This window comes from Gorilla gorilla, chromosome 2, assembly GCF_029281585.2.
Source record: "Gorilla gorilla gorilla isolate KB3781 chromosome 2, NHGRI_mGorGor1-v2.1_pri, whole genome shotgun sequence".
Classification (NCBI taxonomy): domain Eukaryota; kingdom Metazoa; phylum Chordata; class Mammalia; order Primates; family Hominidae; genus Gorilla; species Gorilla gorilla.
In genome coordinates this window covers 186,878,524-186,902,235 of record NC_086017.1, presented here as the reverse complement: position 1 = coordinate 186,902,235, position 23,712 = coordinate 186,878,524, and the positions used below count along the sequence as shown (strand labels likewise).

At 35.9% G+C, this 23,712-nt stretch overlaps 1 protein-coding gene across 15 annotated transcripts in view; it reads right to left on the bottom strand.

Moving 5' to 3' along the window:
* Positions 1–1,077: 1,077 nt before the first annotated feature.
* The window catches only part of NAALADL2 (N-acetylated alpha-linked acidic dipeptidase like 2), a 1,364,432-nt gene continuing 1,341,797 nt past the window's right edge, over positions 1,078–23,712 (bottom strand). For all 15 annotated transcript variants that reach the window (XM_063704380.1, XM_063704381.1, XM_063704390.1 and 12 more), the window contains one exon: positions 1,078–3,707. In XM_063704380.1, the coding sequence (XP_063560450.1) occupies positions 3,509–3,707 (199 nt within the window). In that variant the 3' untranslated portion in view covers positions 1,078–3,508. The remainder of the gene's footprint in view (positions 3,708–23,712) is intronic.

Here is a 23,712-nt window from a genome sequence, read left to right as displayed (position 1 = left end):
TGGGTTGTTGTGGGAATTCAAAAAAAAAAAAAAAAAAAGATACGTGGGAAAAATTCTAGAACACCAGTGCCTGGGATGTAGCAGGCACAAATATAAGCTGCAACTGAACTGTTTTCTTAGAGATAAAATGGGTCCACTTTTCTTTTCTCATAATGATTCCATTAATAACAAATCTTTATGTCTTTCTTTTTATTGTGACTCTTCAATTTATTTAGAAATGTCAATTAGTGTTTTCTTGGAAACTACGATTAACGTAGATTGGAAATTCTTAAACTTCAGTGTGTGTAGCAGACATCCAGAAATCTTGCTGAAGACGCAGATTCCTAGGCCTGTCTTTCTAAATTTCACACTTTGAGAAACGGTGATTTAGATTGTTGACTTAACACTGGCCTAACTTGCCCTCTTACAGATATTTGTCCTTCTTCCTGACTTCTGGTGTTCTGTAAGGATTCTTTCTCCCCACTTTCTCTCAAGTACCCAGTCTTTGTGTCCTTTGCCTGAATTCTCGGGGAGAGTTTTGTCAGGTACAGTCAGAGAATGAACTAGCCTTGAATTAAAAGCAGTGTTTCCAGCCCATGCAATATCTGACAGAATGGCTGGTTACATAGAATGCACTGGAAAAGATCATTTATAACCCTGTCTCCTCAGGGAGAAGCAAGATATACTGCATGAGAAAGCAGAGCAGCTTAAATTCCAGTGGTGCTTTTGTTACTAACTAAATACATGACTATGTCCAAGTTTCTTACTCACTTTGGGTTTAGTTACTACATCTGGTGGGGGTAATTGATAATGCCTTCTCTGGCTGAAGGCAAAATCTCAGGGCTTAGACCAGAATCTTTCTTAGGCTTTCTTTTGATTCTGAGACTTATGCTTTTCCATAAAGGGCAGTATCTCATGTGTACCCTGCCTGAACATAAATTTCACCGTTACACCTTTACCACATTTTCTTCAGAGAATATTTATGATTCATTATTTCCTAGGCACAATTCTATGTATGAAAGATTGTGAGAAGTACCAGGCATATAGACGACTCAGCAACAGCTTAAACCTACTACCAATTCACATTAACACTTGCTATTAATTTGCTCAGGATTTTATTTATTTGAATCTGTTGGGGGTGGGGAGGGGAGGGGAGTGAAATGATATACATTTGGAGGCACCCTCAGGTAATCACACTATAGAAATAATGCTGCTAGTTAAGAGGTTTGTTGCAAAGATGTAAAGCAGCATGTACAGAATTTGTTGGATGTCTGCTTTAGGTATAATTTAATATCTCCACGTATCTTTTAATAGACTAATAAAAAACCATACTTAACTACAGTTTTCAAATAGCAAATAACATACAATTTAGAGGTGAGGAATACAGAAGAAGGTTTTTATCTATACAGTGTGACTTACCTAGGTACGTAATCTTTAAACAAAATGAAGAAGAAACATGTTTTCTGTTCTCAGTGCTATTGTAGGTTATGGGAATAAATTCATTTAGAAATTTGTTCTAAAATAATGAACTACCAAACTGATAATAGCTTGCCTTTATTTATTTTAGTTTCATCTGTAAGTGAATAACTGGAATGAACACATCAACCTTTGGTTAAATATAAGGCTTTCTAGCTTTTGGGCTCACATGCACCTGCTTGTGTATTCCCACCTCTTTTCTAATGATCTCTGAAGAGGAAGAAAGAGCATGAATGCTTAGGTATGCACAAGCCTATTTATTTCTAGACCTTTCCTATACACACTCTTCAACATGGCAAATGTTTGCAAACAAATACATTGGTTAAAAAAATAATATTGTAAGGTAGTTTCATTTTTCATCTAAAAATATGTGCACACAGGCAATTTCGATGAAAATGGATTTCTGCTTGAATTATCTAGCTAATTGCCTCTATTCCCTGCTTTGCCTTGAGCATATAAAAATTATTTAGGGTAGACAGTGTTGAACCTTATAAATCAATTAGTCAGTATTGATTAATTATTTCCCCTCAACTTTAGTTTGCCTTTAAACTAAGACTAGGTTTACGCTCATCCATAAAAAGTGAAAATTTAAACATACACAGACTGTCTGCAATGTTGCTCTGGTGGTGTATCATGGGGAGATATGTTTGAATTAGGTAGAGAAAATTTATATGAAATACTCTGAGGCTGTGTTTCCTAAGGGGAATTGCTTTATCCAGTATAGGAAAACCATTTTTCACATAAATTTCTAAAGATAAATTAGAACTTTAACCTGACACCTAATAGGTAGAATTTTAGGGTTTGGGGGAATAATAATAGTTGCTAGAGCTATTCAATGGCAATGTCAATATAAAAAGCTTAGTTTTCCACATGAGAGAAGAATTGAAGTGTAGATGAGACACTCTCTTACAGTAACACTGCAGAAACTTAGAAGCATGAATATTTTCTAGATTTCCATCTTAGTCACAATTAAGGATAAAGAAAAAATATGAAAAGTTTCCTCATAATATTAAGGGGCTTTTATTGATAAAACAACTATTTCTTTCATAGTAAGTTCTTTTTGTCAGAGGCAGAAATAGAAATTTGATTCTTTAGAAGACATTTTGGGTTTCAAAGAGAAACTCTGCTACTTTACTGTTGAAAATATATAGTACTCTGTGAAAGCTGCCTTACAGCAAGGAGTTTCAGAAAAGATACAAGAAAGAAAACCAATGTGAGATGCTTTCATTTTAGAGTCCCTGCTTCAGTGTTTCCAACAGAAACAAGAGAAAAAGTAATAAATATTTTTTTCTCCCTCTTAAGACATACATCACTCCTGAAATTCTTAGAAAATCAACTGAGGCAAATTAGGGGTTTCAAAGCTAGTCACCTTGTAAGTTGTTAGGAAAAAAACTTGCATTTAAATTGCTCTGTGTAGCTCCCTTGAGATTTTTCCCTGGAATGCTTATGGCTCTTTTTTCATTAATACTTAAAAAAATACAATTTCATAACCAATGTATTACTACATCTAGTTGTGTTAAGAAGAGAAACTTCATTTCATAAAATAGAAACATTCAAAGTGGTTTAGGTCAACCAATCACTCAGTCAGAATACTTGAATTCTTCATATTGAACACTTAATAGTGAAGTTAATCTGAACCATATCAACTCTCCATTTCTTTTACAGAAACTAGGTCATTAATAGCTCTATCAGAGAGAATAAACTGTGTACCTATATGCCCTGCCCATAGGAACAAAGATAGTCCAGAACTTCTTGGAACTTTTTCCTCAAAATAGTACATATTTATATATATCAGATTTCTTTTTAATAGGTAATTCTTAAGTCCTATTTCAATAACTTGCTTTACATATTCAGAAATATAGATATAAGAAAAATATTAAATGTGTAAAATGTTCTTTCTATATTTACATTTAAAAAATACAATGTAATAATAGCTTTATACTTGTCAAAAAGCCATTGGGGAAAATAAGCCTTCAATGTCAGAAAATCTGGTAAAATTAGAGCTTTTGCTTGTGGAATTGTAAACAAACTTTTAAAAATGCTCAGAGTTTTCTCAATTCCTCCCATCCAAGACACTCTTGAACACATCAAGTCCTGCTTTGAAGTAAACCTGAGCTGAATTAATGCTGTTCAACACCTCTGACAGGGCTTCTTGAAGGGTCTCATTTGATGCAAGGGGTTTGCAGTGTTCCCAAGCCTCTATAAGTATTGAAAACCGGCTTGTCTTTTCATCAAGGTGGTACAGGATGTTTCTGAAAAGAAATACAAAATGTATAAATGTTTCATGCACAATGCAATTTTTCCATCAAACATTGGAATGAATATTTCTAAGAGTCAGTGATGTTTTCAATAAATGAATAAATTATAAAAATATATCACGATTTTTCAACTCCTAATGAATTAACAAATTTAGACATTGATCACCAATAGTTTCCCATATTGATTGAGAGAGAAATGATCAGAAATTATATGCCTCCTGATGGAAGTACACAACACTACGAAACAAAAAAAAGCAGTTTTGATAGAAAAAGAAAATTGTATCTGAATCTGATGATGCTTCTAGATTTAATTGCTTATAAATACAAGAAACAGAAAACAATATCTTAAATTATACCACAATGTGTCATTAGCAAAATATAGATGTGGAAAACTTTATAAGACAAATGACCCAGTTTATTCAACAAATCAATTGCAATACAATATATAATGCAGGGGGAACCTATAGACCAGGGTTTCTCAATGTTGCCCTCTTACTATTCTGGCTAGATAATTCTCTATTGTGGTGGCTGCCTTGTGTATTGTAGGATGTTTTGCAGTATCCCTGGCCTCCACACACTAGATATCAGTAGCATTCCTCCTTTAGTGTAAAAACCAAAAATGTTTCTAAATATTGACAAAATATCCATAACAGAGCAAAATTGTCCCCCCCCCAAAAAAAATCAACCAATCACAAAGCATAGACCTTACTAGACTTGTATTTAAACGGTTTAAAATATGAGAAGTAGTGCAAAACTGAACACTGATTATTGGGTGATATTAGGTAATTGCAAATATTTTAGATGTGATAATGGTATCATCAGTGTTTTCTAAAAGTGCTCTTATCACTTTAGAAATATTAATACACATTGTAATATTTGCAAATGAAATGTTATTATGTCTGGAATTTGCTTCAAATATTTGGAGGGCAGATGAGAGAGCGGAGCTACAGACACTACAGAGGCAACACAGTTGACCATTAGTTAATAATTGTTGAAACTGGGTAATATAATTCATCACACTGTTCTCTCTTCTTTTATATATGTTTGACAGCTAGAATACCATCTTCTCACAAGTGTGGAATGCATAATAAGATAGTGCCCTGTAACTTAGTCAAATTGCTGAGAAGGAGAAATTTGATTTGGGAAAGTCTAAGACAGTCCCCTTTATACATACATAGATACAGATAGATGCATTTTGTTAGAAAGCTATGAATTATTGCATCATTGTCTTATTTCCAACCCAAACTAGCTGAAATCTCGTGGTCTAATAAGGGAGGCAAACGGGAAATAACTTAAATACATTTTTCTAATTGTTATAGTAGAGATGTAAGGTCTAGTTATAACAGATGATATATTGCTACTGGGAAAGGTCTAAAAAAAGGTCTACATGGAGAATATTTAAACAGCATCTTGAAAGATGAGGGGAGCTGCCAGTTACAAAAGTTTAGGAAAGTAAAAAAGCTAAAAGAGATGAAGACAGGACAGCATCCTATGCAGAAGGAATGGCATAAGCAAAGACACAAAATTATAGAACAGCATGATATCCTTAGTGAAATCCATGTTAGCATTTTTGTAAGATCAGAGTATAGGGCCAGACTGGGCAATGATAGGAGCAGACATGGGTGAACAAGCCATAGTCATATCATACAGGGCCTGGTAAACCAAGGTAAAAAGATTAAGCTTGCTCCTATAAGCAATAGGAAACCAGCAAAAGGATGTAAGCAAGCAAGAAAGGTGATTATATTTCATTTTGGAATAATTATGTTGGTTGTAATATAGAGCCTGGAGAACAGAAGACCACTTAGTCCAGATGAAAGGTGACAAAGACTTAAATTACACAGTGATGATTGAGTTTGAAAAGATGGAATCAGGGCCACAGCACAAAATTTATTAATTTATACTTTTCTCTAGCACCAGCATCAACTTGATTGAGTTCTTGATCACCATTTCCTCTCAGCAATGCTTCACTGTCTCAGCCTTGCCAGCACTTTTCACCACATACTCTGTAGGGATTAACGGGGAGTGAAATCTACCTAATCCCCCAAGCCAGAACCCTGTAAGTCATTCGCTTTCCTTACATGTCCGATCGGCTTCTGATATTCATTTATCCGTCTCTGTGTCTTATCTGTTGTGATATCCTAATCCCTATTTTCAAGAACATATTACGATCTCATTGCTTTACACTTCAGAGTGAAGAACATGTTACTTCTGTATCAAGTCTAATTCAGTGCTGTGAGGCTAGGAGGTCTTTAGTCATGGTGATTTAACTTAGTTAAATTTTTATCTGGCTTACTTCAGTGCTGGGAACTCAGTAGACCCTCAATAATGTTGGTATAAGTTATATCAATTCAACTTATTTTGGATTTTAAGCCGTAATTCATTGAAGAACAGTCGATTTTGTATCTTTGGAGAGAAATTTCTGTTGAAAATGAGTACATGATGAGGGGTGGTGGGAAAAGAGGATTCTTGAACAGAGAGATTATTTCAATGATTTTGTTCAAGACAGAAAAATTTAAATGGGAACTATCTCTAATAGTCCAATATCCTTTATCTTCATGCTTATGAGTAAACTTGGCATTGTATTAAGAAAATAGAGCAGTGCAAGAAAGACACTCTCAAAATTCTGAATATTCTTGAATTCAGGTTTATAGTTTGTATTAAGAAAAATATATTCCCTGAGTATGGGAGGGAGAAAATTACCTCCCAGCTAGAGTAGCAAGAGGGTTGTGAGCAATGCTCTGGTATAAGGTCTCGTGGAGTGTAGAAGCTCTGTAGCCCAAGGAGCACGTAAAAGAGGGATAGAACTGCCTCTGGCACTGGGAACAACTCCACCTGCCTCATCACCAACACTGCTGGCTTGATCCACATTGTGGTCACCTGGCCTGGGAAATGCACAATCTATGCCCATACACACAACTGCTCCAGGCCTCTGTTACAGATGAGAAATGTGCAATCTGGGAATAAACTATATATTTAATAAATATAAAATTGATTCATCATCCAGTACCAGGAAATGTTAGATTCCCCTGTATACTCGGAAAATTTTGTCTCTACTTCCAGGCACAGAACATTCTTTAAAGCAGACATTTTCCCTTTGCTATTCTCCAAGTATTCTTAACATTAAAGGGATTTTCAGAAGAAGCCATTCAACCACGCGAATGTAATCATGTAAGAGATTATTTACGTATGTACATAAATACATATGTATACATGTATTTTTATACAGAGAACTTTTGAAAATGTTTTGATGATATCTCAAAATGACTTAAATAGTGAGAATTAGTGAAATACTTATTGAAAGTTTCCCTAAATATTAGTTTTATTTCATAAAAATGAGAAACCAAATAATTTTAGAGAAACTTTGGCTGAACTGTAGAATTGTTCAAAAGGGAGATGAAACTGCCTGGAATATTTTTGTACATGACAGAACCTATACAAAAGTTAGTTTTTTCAGGCTAACATAAGCTTTCTTGTCATTTAGGAAAAAGACTTGGCTTCTGGTGCCAGGATACATATCAAACATATTTACATTCATAATCTACTATTCAAACAAACATAAATATAAATGGATATATATATGTATTCATATACAAATGATGAAAAAGTCATTTAGTAATCAAGGTATTTTAAAGATAAAAATGGATTAAAAATATTTTAATTATTCAGCTATGTAAAAAATACTGCTTTGTAGACAACCTATACTACTTTACTAAAAGAATAAACTACTATAATTAAAAAATTAATCATTTTTCATAATATTTACAGTTTTGAATTCTCTTCCTTCACTTTATGAGTTTCGTGTTTAATTATGAATCATTAAATGGCAAACATATTTCCAGAATTTAAGAGAGAGTACAATCGATATTTTTAAAATTGTATCAAACATTTTATCTCCATACCTTGAGGACAAATTGTTTGGTATGCTGACAAACAAAAATATTATAACCATTATTATCAAAAACTATTCCTTAAATGAGTTGTAACATTGCAACTAGTATATTATGGGGGGCATGTTTAAAGATTCTTAGACTGTTATAATGACTTTTCCCCATCTGCAAAACCCAATGGCATGAAGCACATTTCTAAATATACATTCTGTGCTTATTAAATGTTAAATATCCATATTCAATTTAATGATAAGATGTTATTAATAAAATATGCTCATAAAAGTTACAGATTAATCCTGTGATGGCAATTCACATAAGCATGAACAGTATCTAATATATTTTTGTAAAATGTGTCAATAACTACCATAAAATATCTGGAAGAGGTATAATGTAGAAGAATAAAAATACATCCTAAAAAAATGTTCAGGTCTAAAACACAAGAAATTAGGATGATTACTGTTTTAGAACTGAAAATCAATACATACATTTCCTAAAGGCCAGTGCAATGGAATGGGGAGTATGCCAACACTTGCTTCTCCTAACTAGTAAGCAACATAGTAACATGCTTTTATAATGACTGTAAACAAGCCCTATGAGCAGAAATGGATCTTTTTTTTAGTTTGTGAAATTCTGCAAGTAGCTAAACACATTTTCCATATGCTACATGATTCAAGTAGTAGGCTTGTGGCAAGCTATTATGGAAGATAAACACTCATATCCATTTCTACTCAAATTGGATTACAAATCAGCATAAAGCTAAGATACTGAGATTCTAGTAGAATATAAGTGGCGGAAATTTTTTCATCATCATTTAAAAAAACCTTCATTTTGGGTAGCTTCTGATGTTACTTAAGTTAGATGATCTTTATTATAATAGTAGAAATACGTTTTTTCACCCAGATAAATTGTATTACCTTAAAAACAAATCGGGGCTAACAAAAGTATCTTCTTTAAATTTTCATGAGAAAGATCATTTCTCCTACTGATTTTCAGAATTAGCTCATCTTTTGCAGTTTTTTTGTGTGTGCTGAAAACCACTTAGTTTCCTGCTTACATAAAATAAATTTCTGCATTTTGAATCATTTATGAAAATATAGCATTATGTTACTTTTAATACTTAAATGGAAGGCTAAAACAAAATCATGTTTTTACATTTTATCACATATGTTCTCATGTATTTCTTGGCTCTGAGAACTTTTACATATTCAATCATTAATCCTAAGTACTCCCAGAATCATCTCTTGAGAGCAAAACCAGTATTATACCATTTTAATATGCAAATACTTCTTGTTTGTGGATATTTCAATTAGATCAATACTCTTATGGAAGCTTCTAATTCAAAAGCTCTTTGAATTCCCATGTAATGTCACCAAAATTGAATTGGTCAAATAGAGTTAAAAGATATTAACAACAAACACTATATCAGAGTGCCTAAGTGTGTCTCTCATCCATTATAGACCCATTTTTCAGATTGGGAAAGACTAGGAACTGACCAATAGCCAGTCAAAAGGCACATGTCTGGCAGAAAAAATACAGTGGAAAGAAAGTGAGAATATATTTTGAGAGTTTCCATGTTAAAAGTCTGTCCTTTACAACCACAAGGACTCATATTCCTTAGTGAATCATTCCTGCTCTTCAATACACCTGCTTTAGTCCAATTTAGAAAAGTTTCCCTGCAGGAAGAATAGATTGTGTTAGCATAGATCTAATTCAATAAATCACTATCTTATTTGCATACACAGAACATGTATCTTAGAATGGCATGTAGAGACATCAGACCTAATTAAAATATTATTTAATTGAAATAATTTTAGTAGTTATCATGTGTAAAATAACATTAATTCCACCCTCATGCCTATCTTCCCTCATCTGTAACAATTTGGATCTTATAAATGTAATTCATACAGTTATCCTGACCCACACACAACATAAAGAGACTACTAAAAGGAAAGTGTAATATATTATTGATGACACTAATGAAATTACAACACACATCACTCATTTTAATGAGCCTGTTTCAATGACACATCATGGTGACCAGGAAAGAATAGTGCCAAACTCAGAAACCTAATTAATAACTCCAGGCAGTATCAGTGAAGGAGATGAAATATCTTTACTCAACTGACAAATCTTTTCCTCTCAACTAAAGCAAAAGAAAACTGAAAAAAAAAAGCCATGAATTTTTAAACAAAGGCAACTAAAATCTTCATAAGTCATTTCCATGTGTTTGAATTAGAAAATTAATGATGGAAATAATGACTCTTTTTCAAATGTTCCTTCTTATATTCATAAATGGGCACAGGATGCCATCCACTGTAAGCCTGAATTAACATTCATTATACCCCATGTTGAGAAACTCCTAAATGAAATCACACTAAATAATAAGTCATGTCTTTCAAAACTGACTGGGTATACGTGCTGAATGCAGAGAGAAAAGTTCAGCTAAATTTCATACAATTGTTGCTATTTCTTTTAGGGATTATACTAACTGTACTCCATAGTTAACAGTAGATTACTGTATTTATATCAACATTAGAGGAGATTATTTTACTTGGATACTACGTCCATGAGAATGCACAAAATGCATGGCTACACTATTTATACTACACATATCTTTTGAGCTAAATTTGAATTTGTTCTATACTAGCAAAAGCAGAATGAGAATTAAGACTTTGTTGATATTGTTAAGCCATAAACTCACTCTGCAGACAACTGAGGCACAAAGACACGTGTGGTAGATTGTTGAGGGAAATGGCTGCAATTATTTTCCTCTGTGTGTGGAGACTCCTTTAAAATAAGACTTGGCAGCTCATTCCATCAAGAGGCACAGACTACTTCTCTACCTCTTGAATTTGGTTTGGGCCTTGACCAACAGAATATAGCATATGTAGAAAGCCCATGCCTCAAAATCTCCTGTATGCTGCTTTCTCCCTCCTTCCCCTCCCCACAGTTTTGGCAAGCCACCATGCTGCTTCTCTCTCTCTCTCTCCCCCAACCCCCCACCCACCCTGCCTCTCCCCCACCCTCTCTCCTTCTCCCTCCCTCTCTGCCAAACCACCATGTTACCATAAGAACAATAAGGGGTTAGTTAGCCTGCTGGAAGAGGAAAGAACACAAGGATCTGGTCAGTAGAGGTTTTCCTTTACTAGCTAGCCCCAAGACAACTTCACAGCAGAGGCACTGGTTGCAGACATAAATACAGATAACAAGACCCAGCCCAGCCACAACCAGAAGAACCACCCAGCTAAGTAAAGCTTAAATGGCATATTGAAGAATAACAGAAAAAATAGTTATTTTTTCAAGCCATTAGATTTTGAGGTGATTTTCAACGAGGCAATAGATAATTTATAAAATTTGGTAGCATTTTTCTTCCCATGAGAATCTGTTCTTTTTTATTTATTTTATTTTATTTTTTTATTTTTTGAGACAGAGTCTCGCTATGTTGTCCAGGCTGGAGTGCAGTGGCACAATCTCTGCTCACTGCAAGCTCCATCTCCCAGGTTCACACCATTCTCCTGCCTCTGCCTCTTGAGTAGCTGGGACTACAGGCGCCCGCCACCACACCCAGCTAATTTTTTTTTTTTTTTGTATTTTTTAGTAGAGACGGGGTTTCACCATATTAGCCAGAATGGTCTCAATATCCTGACCTCATGATCCACTCACCTCGGTCTCCCAAAATGCTGGGATTACAGGCGTGAGCCATCGCGCCCAATGACAGAGTACAATGTGGATTTGACAATTCTTAAATGACTAGCTAAATTCAGGAGATATCATTAGTAAATCATGCCAAACAGTCCTCATGAGGTATGCATTACAAAGTTAGGATATCTGTACTGATTTATTAAAAGTTTAAAAATCTGTTCACGGAGTGACAGATGGAATTTTCACATAAAACAAAAACCAAAGTCAACCATTGTTATAGACTGAATGTTTGTGTTCCTGCTCCAAATGCACAACTGAAGCCTTAGCCCCTGCAAGTGGGATGATATTAGGAAGTGGAGCCTTGGGGGTAATTAAGTTTAGATACGGTCATGAGGGTAGAGCCCCCAAGATGGGATTAGTGCCTTTATATGAAGAGGAAGAGGTACCAGAGCTTCCTCGCTCTACCATGTGAGGATGCAGCAGGAAGGCAGCCACTGACAAGCCAGCCAGAGTACCCGCTCCAGAACCTGGCCAGGCTGGCACCCTGATCTTGAACTTCCCAGTCCTGAGAACTGTGAGAAATAAATGTCTGTTGTTTAAGCCACCCAGTCTATAGTATGTTGTCTCAGGCAGCCTGAGTTGACTATGAAAACCATCACAGCATAATTTTTTTAAATATGAATTATCATCTTGAAGAGGTATAACCCAAGAAATAGATAAAAGTGTCTGTTTGCATTTATAATTAAAATATAAAATAGAGCAGAGGACTGTAGAGGGAGTAAACAACTGTGTTCTTTTGCAGTTACTGTCAAGAGTTCTCAGTCCATCTAACTATAACTACATTGTTTTTCAAGAGAAATTTCCTGAGTAAGAAGTTATCTTTTAGGATATTCAAGTAAGACTCCCATTCCACTGCACAGTGCTCGACAGTTTAACAATAAAGAAAACTTATATTTTTGTATTAAAAAACCTTCTACTAATTCAAAAACAAGACTAAAATCAGATGAAGTTAACACAATCCTTAGTGCCTTTCAGAATTTGGAGAAGACAGTGATACAGTTGACTACTTTTTTTTTTCACACTCAATTAATTGGTTTCTTGTTTTTATTTATATTTCATTGCGGCCATTTTCTTTCATCTTATCTCTATGTATGAACTCAAACTCAATATTTAGATAACTTTTCTTTCTTTATTTATTTGGAACTCATTATCTCTTAGTATTTCAGCTTCCACTCAGTAGGTAGAACCTGTCACCCTCCAAAGACAATTTTATTTGAATACCCTACAGGCTTTTGACAATTAATATAAAGATGCATTTCGTTTCATCTACACTCCAGATATCTGCATTGTCCTTTTTCCATTGTTCTTTAGTTACCTCCATTACCTCTGGCAAACAGTAATGATCAGGTCACAAAACAAAACAAAATAGGTAATTCAGCTTTATTTTTTTCATTTATTTTCTGATTCTAATAATGAGAAGGATGTGGACTATGTGTTTTGAAGTTCACTCTAAAGCCAAAAGTTTGCCATTTAAGCTGCATCTATTTAAACAAAGTGAGTAATTCAGCCAGTATTGATGTTTTTCCGCTTATTCTACTGAACAGCCTTTATTAAACATCTAATATGAGTAAGTCACTGTGTTAGTTGCTTAGGGATAGAAACTAGAAGTTTACAGTCTAGGTTGGAAGCCAAACGTGATGAATAAATCAAAATATTATTTTGAACTTATTGTTTGTATAATACTTTAATAAATACTACATGGTATGAGGTTATTTAATTTTATGTTTTATAAAATTTTTCACTTTATTCTATATTTATATTAGATGGTTAGAAAATGCTGCTTTGGGCCAGGTGTAGTGGCTCATGCCTGTAATCCTAGCACTTCAGGAGGCCGAGGTCGGCAGATCACGAGGTCAGGAGATTGAGACCATTCTGGCTAACACGGTGTAACCCCGTCTCTACTAAATATACAAAAAAAAAAAAATTAGCTGGGCGTGGTGGCGGGTGCCTGTAGTCCCAGCTACTCAGGAGGGTGAGGCAGGAGAATGGCGTGAACACGGGTGGCCGAGCTTGCAGTGAGCCAAGATCGTGCCCACTACACTCCAGCCTGGGCGACAGAGAGAGACTCCGTCTCAAAAAAAAAAAAAAAAGAAAGAAAATGCTGTTTTGTTATAAATTATTTTTTGAATCTCGCCTCTCTATGTCATATACTGTTCATTGTCACGTAGTACAAAGTCTACAAATATTCTATGCTGTGCTCACTGTGTGCTTTATTGTTTAGGAGAAAAGCTCCAGAGGTAGTTCCCCATGGTATGAGTTTAACTTGGGTTATCTGATCTCAATTGTCATAATGTTGATTCAAGTAACACAGTCCTAATTAAGCAAAAGGTAATTCTTTCACCAGATTATTTCAGAAATAGGTATGTGACCAAATGTTGGCACGTACATTTGAGAGGAAGTTTCCTGCAGGATTCTAAAAGCAGTAGTCCTTGGATTTCTGAAAGAACCAGCAAAAGCTAATCCACCTTTTCCTTTTGAAAAGTATGGGTTACGGATATGAAATCTATAAATGCCATATCTTCTTTTACCCCACCAGGAGGAAATCAGTCTTAAGATGAGCTTATACTACGGAAGGTAGAGCTGAGAGACTGAAAGAAACTTATTCCTTGATGACGTGATTGCAATACTGCATCGATCCAACCTAACATCTGCACTTCCTCTTGATTTTCAATTACGTCAGTTAAGCCAATGTGAGTACGGCTTTGTGTTCTTTTCAATCAAATATATCCAGATATACTATACTTATTGATTACTTACTGTAGCTATGAAAAACACACAGACATTTTCTTTTACAAGTATAGATATAGTTTTCTTTGACCTAAAGAATTTAGATAATTCATTTAGTTGACATCTGAAAATGATTGCCTTCGGGTCAAAAATGCATGGTTTCTCTGGAATAGTAAGTATTCAAGATGATTGATTTGAACACTTCAAAATCAACAAAACATTGTAATGTTTGTACTTACTTTTCATTCTAGCTAAAATTAAGCAAAGTGCAGCAATTGACCTATTGAATCTATGAATGTTGATCACAAAGCTTGAGGTATTTAATGAAAGAATGATTTAATGTTAATTACAAAAACTAGAAACATCACATTTCATATTTTTAAGAATTGTTACAGAAGTTAACACAATAAATATTAACTTTGAAAATGTGACAAAAATTAATGCTTTAAAGGAGCACTTTGGTACTTTTTCTTAGCTGAGTAAATTTCCTCACAGTTTATTGGTGTGTCACTATTTGCAACAACTTTTGTTGGCATAAGGAAATGAAAATGTTGTGGTTTTAATTTGTAAACAAATGGACACAAAAACAAAACATATTACACAATTTTTTAAAAAGTAAAATCATCTCATTTCGAAGTACCATTTATTTTTTTTTAAATGCAAGTACTAGACAGGCATTTTTAGTGATTATGTTAAAGTGAATTGTGAAAAGAATTTCCAAGTTGTGAGTAAATAGTAGAAATATCAGGGTTTTTTTTTTTTGCTTTGGGAACTCTAAAAGTAAATTCCACACTGTCAGCTGTGAATATTAGAGGGTAGAAGAGGGTCCTCAGGTACGCAGCACAAAATAGGTGTGCATGTGGTTATACCCGTCAGAGATTAATCATGTACAATTTAAGAAAAAAATAAATTTATTGAAAAAATATACTGTATATATATTTTATATACAATATACTATATGTAACAGTTTACAGAAATGATAGAAGACATTGAGAATGAAGCAGTAACCAAGGGAAACTAGGTATAAGGATATTTCCAAGATCCCATTATAGAAATAGTCAGTTTAGGACATCAATGTTTGAGATACCCCCACTGCCACCATTGCATTGGGAACACTCCTCTGTCATGACAGTCTTGCTGCCTCTACTTCTGCTCTGCCACTGACAGAGTCTGTCCACAACAAGAGTGAATAATGTTGAACTGTCCCAATGTCTTGGTTTCTCTTCTTTCAGATGTAAAGTCCTGGGAGGGGTCATCCAATTAGCTAAGCTTAGGGCACATGCCTTTACCCTAGCTCAAATACAAATATCTGGACCCTGATTCACCTTCTGTGGGGAGACATATGCCCTGCTTCCAGCTAAGCTCACAGGGGACTCACCCCATATAGAAAACAGGGTTTGATATCAGGCACTCAAAAGTAAATTTTAAAAGAGCAATATCCACTACACTGGTAATAGAAAAGTGTATTTCCACAGGATTCTTTTAGAATTATCCTCTAGTTTGCTGCCCCACTATATAGCACATTTTTCTCCTCATATTAAATATTAGCAAGTATTCTATAATGTTCTAGGAATCATTACCAAATTTAATGTGCATGAGAATAACCTGCGAAACTTTTAAAGGTGCTTAAGAGATTCAGATGCAATGGATCTGAGATGCTTTATTTGAGTCTGTATTTTTTCCCAGCTCCCCAACGTAAACCTAATGCATGACACCCACATAAATTCAACAATTCCTCCAGTGAGTTTTACATATACAAAGATGTCTTGTTTTGTTCCCAAACTAGTTTCTTCTGGTTACATGTGTAATTATATACAAAATTACATGATTTAATTAGCATTATGTAAATAATGATAGTTTAAGTGTGAAAGAAAGAGTTATCTTTTTGAAAATGAACCTGAATGTTTTGGACAGACTTACACAGATTAATTGATGAAATTTGAAAGTGTTGTTCAATTATATGTGGAGACATAACTGAAAAGATTATTAATAGGGGAGGAAAGGAGTATAGTGACAAGGTAGAAAAAAATTTGCATTGCAAGTGCCTATTTCTTGCTCCAAGGTGAGGAAACTGAAACTAGGAATCTTAGACGTTGCATCATATGTGTTGTTTAAACAAGAAAGTAAATCTAGAATTCCAATCCCCAGAACAATACTCGAAAAAAAGTTCTTTGTCTTATACCAAAAGAAAGATTGATAATGAGTGTTTCAGTTAAAATAAATAAAATGCTTTTTCAAGCACCTAAACATCTTGTGTCACATAAAAGGATGTTTATTCTTCAGGCAGTATTTAGTCAAAGCTACTCCTAAAAACTGAGAAGGCAAATAGGTATCATCTTGAGTTCCAACTCTTATGAATTGGTGGTAGTGACTTGAAGTACTAGATGAACAATGGATCTGGGACCGTTTGGGGCCCCAAAAGAAAGAGATCTGTCATTACTCAGACTCCTGTTCACAGACCCTGCTTCACTGAAGATTATCATCTAGCCAATTTTATTGATTGATAGTAATGCATAGGTTTGTTGAAGTAATCAATGCATGTATAAACCAAGTCATCAAAATGAAGAGAAAAAGGTCATAATGACTTGGTGTTGGTAATTAGCCAATCCTAGTAAGTATTTTGAAATTTTGTATTCTAAGTCCCCTGCTTTTCCTGTTTATGAAATCTGAGATAACTAAATAATTGTTACATTTCCTTTCCTAGATGCTCTAGACTCTGTCGTCACTATGTGTTTAAACAATTGCCCAATCCATTATTAATTTATTAAATTATACTTAGGGAAAACAAAATGCATTTGTATTTTTTATTAATAACTCTGAGTTTCCAAAATGCATTTGTATTTTTTATTAATAACTCTGAGTTTCATGGATGTTTAGCTCTTTTTGTAAGATGTGTGTTACTATCTGAAATACATACTAGTTTTTAAAGTAATTGACTTTATTCAGTGGGCTCAGTTCTATTAATATATATCCACCTTTTTTCTTGAAACTTAATATTTAACATATGCAGAAAATAATGCATGCAGTTCTTAACTGTACCCTTTGGAACTGTGGCCCTAAATAGAGAAGAATAAAAGTAATGGGTTCTTTGCACTGGACATCTTGATACAAGTCACCTTGACATTTTGTTCCATGCTTAATGAATGTTCTGGCAGGCATGCTAATCCAATATCCTGAAAACAACATTACTCAGTGAATTCTGAGCCATACAAAAGCCAAGACCTCAAGTAGTAGAATATGTTCTCAGTTGAAATTATGTAAATGTCAGGTAGTCTGTGAGATGATTCTTCAATTGTATAAAATACATTAAGATGACTAAGTCATATGCGATGGTTAGATGATAGAATTTTGATACTTTTAACACAGAGAAGACATATCCAAAAGAGTCTACATTTTAATACAAATAAAGTCGCAGAAACTCTCATCATATCTAAGAAAATGTAGAAACAATTTTACAGTAAAGTTGACAAAAATTAAGGAAAAATAATTACCTTGACAGCTCATTCATCAAGTATTTATTAGGCACCAACTGCTATGTGGGATACAAAAGAATTACAAAAGCAATCTCAGTTCCAAAGGGATTGTTGAGTTTTGAGTTAATTTAAATGCGAGTGATGACTGAACAGTTTCAGAGTTATGGTCTTCTGCATATTTGGCTAATATAATAAAACAAAAGAAACTCTAAAGAAGTTAAGGAATTCCACCTATTTTTCTTGTTCATGAAGACCTTGAAATATAAATTAAATTTTGAATCATTTTGAATATTTTATCTTCCCTCCCTCAGAAAGAGATAATGTAGAGATGTTGGCGATCATTTGTACAAATACCATGTAAATTCTACCTTGTAAAAACACCACGATATGCTAATAAAAATTTTAGTGGACATCGCAGCCTGTCATGTAAGTTTATATAGTTTTATTTTCCATAAATAATTATGTTTGATAATTCTTTGCCTTCATATAATTATTTAAGATTTCAACATTGTTTTCTAAGAAATATACTTATGTGACCATCTAGCCATGACTACTAGTACTAATGGCTAGTGCTTAAAATTAAACTACAGTCATATATTACTTCACTACAGGGATATGCTCTGATAAATGCATCATTATATGATTTCATTATTGTGCAAACATGGGATGGCATGTACTTACACAAACATAGATGGTGTAGCCTACTACACACCTAGGCTACATGGTATAGGTTATTGCTCCTTGGCTGCAAACCTGTACAGTACAAACCTGCACTGTACTGAATACTGTAGGCAATTATAACACAATGGTAAATATTTGTATATATAAACACATCTAAACATAGAAAAGGCACACTAAAAGTACTCTATAAAAGATACAAAATGGTTTGGCACAGTGGCTCACCCCTATAATCCTAGGACTTTGGGAGGCTGAGGTGGTGGATCGTTTGAGCTCAGGCGTTCCAGACCAGCCTGGGCAACATGACAAACCCCATCTTTACAAAATACACAAAAATTAGTTGAGCATAGTGGCACACACCTGTAGTCCCACCTACTTGGGGGCTGAGTTGGGAGGATCACTTGAACCTGGGAGGTAAAGGATGCAGTGAGCCCAGATCATACCACTTGCACTCCTGCCTAGGTGACAAAGTGAGACCTTGTCTCAAAAAAAAAAAAAAACAGGTAAAAAACTGTACACCTGTGTAAGGCACTTACCATGAATGGAGCTTGAAGGACTGGAAGTTTCTCTGTTTGAATCAGTGAGTGGTAAGAGAATGTGAAGCCCTAGGACATTATTATTATAGACTTCATTAACACTGTACACTTAGGCTATACTAAATTTATTTATAAAATAAATAGTTTTATTTCTTCAATAACAAGTTAGCCTTAGCTTATTGTAACTATTTTACTTTATGAACTTTGTAATTTTTAAAACTTTTGGACTCTTGTAATAACACAGCTTAAAACACACATTTTACTGCTGAAAAATATTTTCTTTTTTTTATATCTTTCTTTGTTCTAAAAGCGTTATGTTGGGGGAAGGAGCCAAGATGGCCGAATAGGAACAGCTCCAGTCTACAGCTCCCAGCGTGAGCGACGCAGAAGACGGGTGATTTCTGCATTTCCATCTGAGGTACCAGGTTCATCTCACTAGGGAGCACCAGACAGTGGGCGCAGGTCAGTGGGTGCGCGCACCATGCGCAAGCTGAAGCAGGGCGAGGCATTGCCTCACTTGGGAAGCGCAAGGGGTCAGGGAGTTCCCTTTCCGAGTCAAAGAAAGGGGTGACGGACGCACCTGGAAAATCGGGTCACTCCCACCCGAATATTGCGCTTTTCAGACCGGCTTCAAAAAACGGCGCACCATGAGATTATATCCCGCACCTGGCTCAGAGGGTCCTACGCCCACGGAGTCTCGCTGATTGCTAGCACAGCAGTCTGAGATCAAACTGCAAGGCGGCAGCGAGGCTGGGGGAGGGGCGCCCGCCATTGCCCAGGCTTGATTAGGTAAACAACGCAGCCAGGAAGCTCTAACTGGGCGGAGCCCACCACAGCTCAAGGAGGCCTGCCTGCCTCTGTAGGCTCCACCTCTGCGGGCAGGGCACAGACAAAAAGACAGCAGTAACCTCTGCAGACTTAAATGTCCCTGTCTGACAGCTTTGAAGAGAGCAGTGGTTCTCCCAGCACGCAGCTGGAGATCTGAGAACACACAGACTGCCTCCTCAAGTGGGTCCCTGACCCCTGACCCCCGAGCAGCCTAACTGGGAGGCACCCCCGAGCAGGGGCACACTGACACCTCACACGGCAGGGTATTCCAACAGACCTGCAGCTGAGGGTCCTGTCTGTTAGAAGGAAAACTAACAAACAGAAAGGACATCCACACCAAAAACCCATCTGTACATCACCATCATCAAAGACCAAAAGTAGATAAAACCACAAAGATGGGGAAAAAACAGAACAGAAAAACTGGAAACTCTAAAACGCAGAGCGCCTCTCCTCCTCCAAAGGAACGCAGTTCCTCACCAGCAACGGAACAAAGCTGGACGGAGAATGACTTTGACGAGCTGAGAGAAGAAGGCTTCAGATGATCAAATTACTCTGAGCTACGGGAGGACATTCAAACCAAAGGCAAAGAAGTTGAAAACTTTGAAAAAAATTTAGAAGAATGTATAACTAGAATAACCAATACAGAGAAGTGCTTAAAGGAGCTGATGGAGCTGAAAACCAAGGCTTGAGAACTACATGAAGAATGCAGAAGCCTCAGGAGCCGATGCAATCAACTGGAAGAAAGGGTATCAGTGATGGAAGATGAAATGAATGAAATGAAGCAAGAAGGGAAGTTTAGAGAAAAAAGAATAAAAAGAAACGAGCAAAGCCTCCAAGAAGTATGGGACTATGTGAAAAGACCAAATCTACGTCTCATTGGTGTACCTGAAAGTGATGGGGAGAATGGAACCAAGTTGGAAAACACTCTGCAGGATATTATCCAGGAGAACTTCCCCAATCTAGCAAGGCAGGCCAACGTTCAGATTCAGGAAATACAGAGAACACCACAAAGATACTCCTCGAGGAGAGCAACTCCAAGACACATAATTGTCAGATTCACCAAAGTTGAAATGAAGGAAAAAATGTTAAGGGCAGCCAGAGAGAAAGATCAGGTTACCCACAAACGGAAGCCCATCAGACTAACAGTGGATCTTTCGGCAGAAACTCTACAAGGCAGAAGAGAATGGGGGCCAATATTCAACATTCTTAAAGAAAAGAATTTTCAACCCAGAATTTCATATCCAGCCAAACTAAGCTTCATAAGTGAAGGAGAAATAAAATACTTTACAGACAAGCAAATGCTGAGAGATTTTGTCACCACCAGGCCTGCCCTAAAAGAGCTCCTGAAGGAAGCGCTAAACATGGAAAGCAACAACCGGTACCAGCCACTGCAAAATCATGCCAAAATGTAAAGACCATCGAGACTAGGAAGAAACTGCATCAACTAATGAGCAAAATCACCAGCTAACATCATAATGACAGGATCAAATTCACACATAACAATATTAACTTTAAATGTAAATGGACTAAATGCTCCAATTAAAAGACACAGACTGGCAAATTGGATAAAGAGTCAAGACCCATCAGTGTGCTGTATTCAGGAAACCCATCTCACGTGCAGAGACACACAAAGGCTCAAAATAAAAGGATGGAGGAAGATCTACCAAACAAATGGAAAACAAAAAAAGGCAGGGGTTGCAATCCTAGTCTCTGATAAAACAGACTTTAAACCAACAAAGATCAAAAGAGACAAGGCCATTACATAATGGTAAAGGGATCAATTCAACAAGAAGAGCTAACTATCCTAAATATATATGCACCCAATACAGGAGCACCCAGATTCATAAAGCAAGTCCTGAGTGACCTACAAAGAGACTTAGACTCCCACACATTAATAATGGGAGACTTTAACACCCGACTGTCAACATTAGACAGATCAACGAGACAGAAAGTCAACAAGGATACCCAGGAATTGAACTCAGCTCTGCACCAAGCAGACCTAATTGACATCTATAGAACTCTCCACCCCAAATCAACAGAATATACATTTTTTCACACCACACCTATTCCAAAATTGACCACATACTTGGAAGTAAAGCTCTCATCAGCAAATGTAAAAGAACAGACATTATAACAAACTATCTCTCAGACCACAGTGCAATCAAACTAGAACTCAGGATTAAGAATCTCACTCAAAACCGCTCAACTACATGGAAACTGAACAACCTGCTCCTTAATGACTACTGGGTACATAACGAAATGAAGGCAGAAATAAAGATGTTCTTTGAAACCAACGAGAACAAAGACACAACATACCAGAATCTCTGGGACGCATTCAAAGCAGTGTGTAGAGGGAAATTTATAGCACTAAATGCCCACAAGAGAAAGCAGGAAAGATCCAAAATTGACACCCTAACATCACAATTAAAAGAACTAGAAAAGCAAGAGCGAACACATTCAAAAGCTAGCAGAAGGCAAGAAATAACTAAAATCAGAGCAGAACTGAAGGAAGGAAATAGAGACACAAAAAACCCTTCAAAAAATTAATGAATCCAGGAGCTGGTTTTTTGAAAGGATCAACAAAATTGATAGACCGCTAGCAAGACTAATAAAGAAAAAAAGAGAGAAGAATCAAATAGAAACAATAAAAAATGATAAAGGGGATATCACCACCGATCCCACAGAAATACAAACTACCATCAGAGAATACTACAAACACCTCTATGCAAATAAACTAGAAAATCTAGAAGAAATGGATAAATTCCTCGACACATACAATCTCCCAAGACTAAACCAGGAAGAAGTTGAATCTCTGAATAGACCAATAACAGGAGCTGAAATTGTGGCAATAATCAATAGTTTACCAACCAAAAAGAGTCCAGGACCAGATGGATTCACAGCCGAATTCTATCAGAGGTACAAGGAGGAACTGGTACCATTCCTTCTGAAACTATTCCAATCAATAGAAAAAGAGGGAATCCTCCCTAACTCATTTTATGAGGCCAGCATCATTCTGATACCAAAGCCGGGCAGAGACACAACCAAAAAAGAGAATTTTAGACCACTATCCTTGATGAACATTGATGCAAATATCCTCAATAAAATACTGGCAAAACAAATCCAGCAGCACATCAAAAAGCTTATCCACCATGATCAAGTGGGCTTCATCCCTGGGATGCAAGGCTGGTTCAATATACGCAAATCAATAAATGTAATCCAGCATATAAACAGAGCCAAAGACAAAAACCACATGATTATCGCAATAGATGCAGAAAAAGCCTTTGACAAAATTCAACAACCCTTCATGCTAAAAACTCTCAATAAATTAGGTATTGATGGGACGTATTTCAAAATAATAAGAGCTATCTATGACAAACCCACAGCCAATATCATACTGAATGGGCAAAAATTGGAAGCATTCCCTTTGAAAACTGGCACAAGACAGGGATGCCCTCTCTCACCACTCCTATTCAACATAGTGTTGGAAGTTCTGGCCAGGGCAATTAGGCAGGAGAAGGAAATAAAGGGTATTCAATTAGGAAAAGAGGAAGTCAAATTGTCCCTGTTTGCAGATGACATAATTGTATATTTAGAAAACCCCATTGTCTCAGCCCAAAATCTCCTTAAGCTGATAAGCAACTTCAGCAAAGTCTCAGGATACAAAATCAATGTACAAAAATCACAAGCATTCTTATACACCAATAACAGACAAACAGAGAGCCAAATCATGAGTGAACTCCCATTCACAATTGCTTCAAAGAGAATAAAATACCTAGGAATCCAACTTACAAGGGATGTGAAGGACCTCTTCAAGGAGAACTACAAACCACTGCTCAAGGAAATAAAAGAGGATACAAATAAATGGAAGAACATTCCATGCTCATGGGTAGGAAGAATCAATATCGTGAAAATGGCCATACTGCCCAAGGTAATTTACAGATTCAATGCCATCCCCATAAAGCTACCAATGACTTTCTTCACAGAATTGGAAAAAACTACTTTAAAGTTCTTATGGAACCAAAAAAGAGCCCGCATCGCCAAGTCAGTCCTAAGTCAAAAGAACAAAGCTGGAGGCATCACACTACCTGACTTCAAACTATACTACAAGGCTACAGTAACCAAAACAGCCTGGTACTGGTACCAAAACAGAGATACAGATCAATGGAAC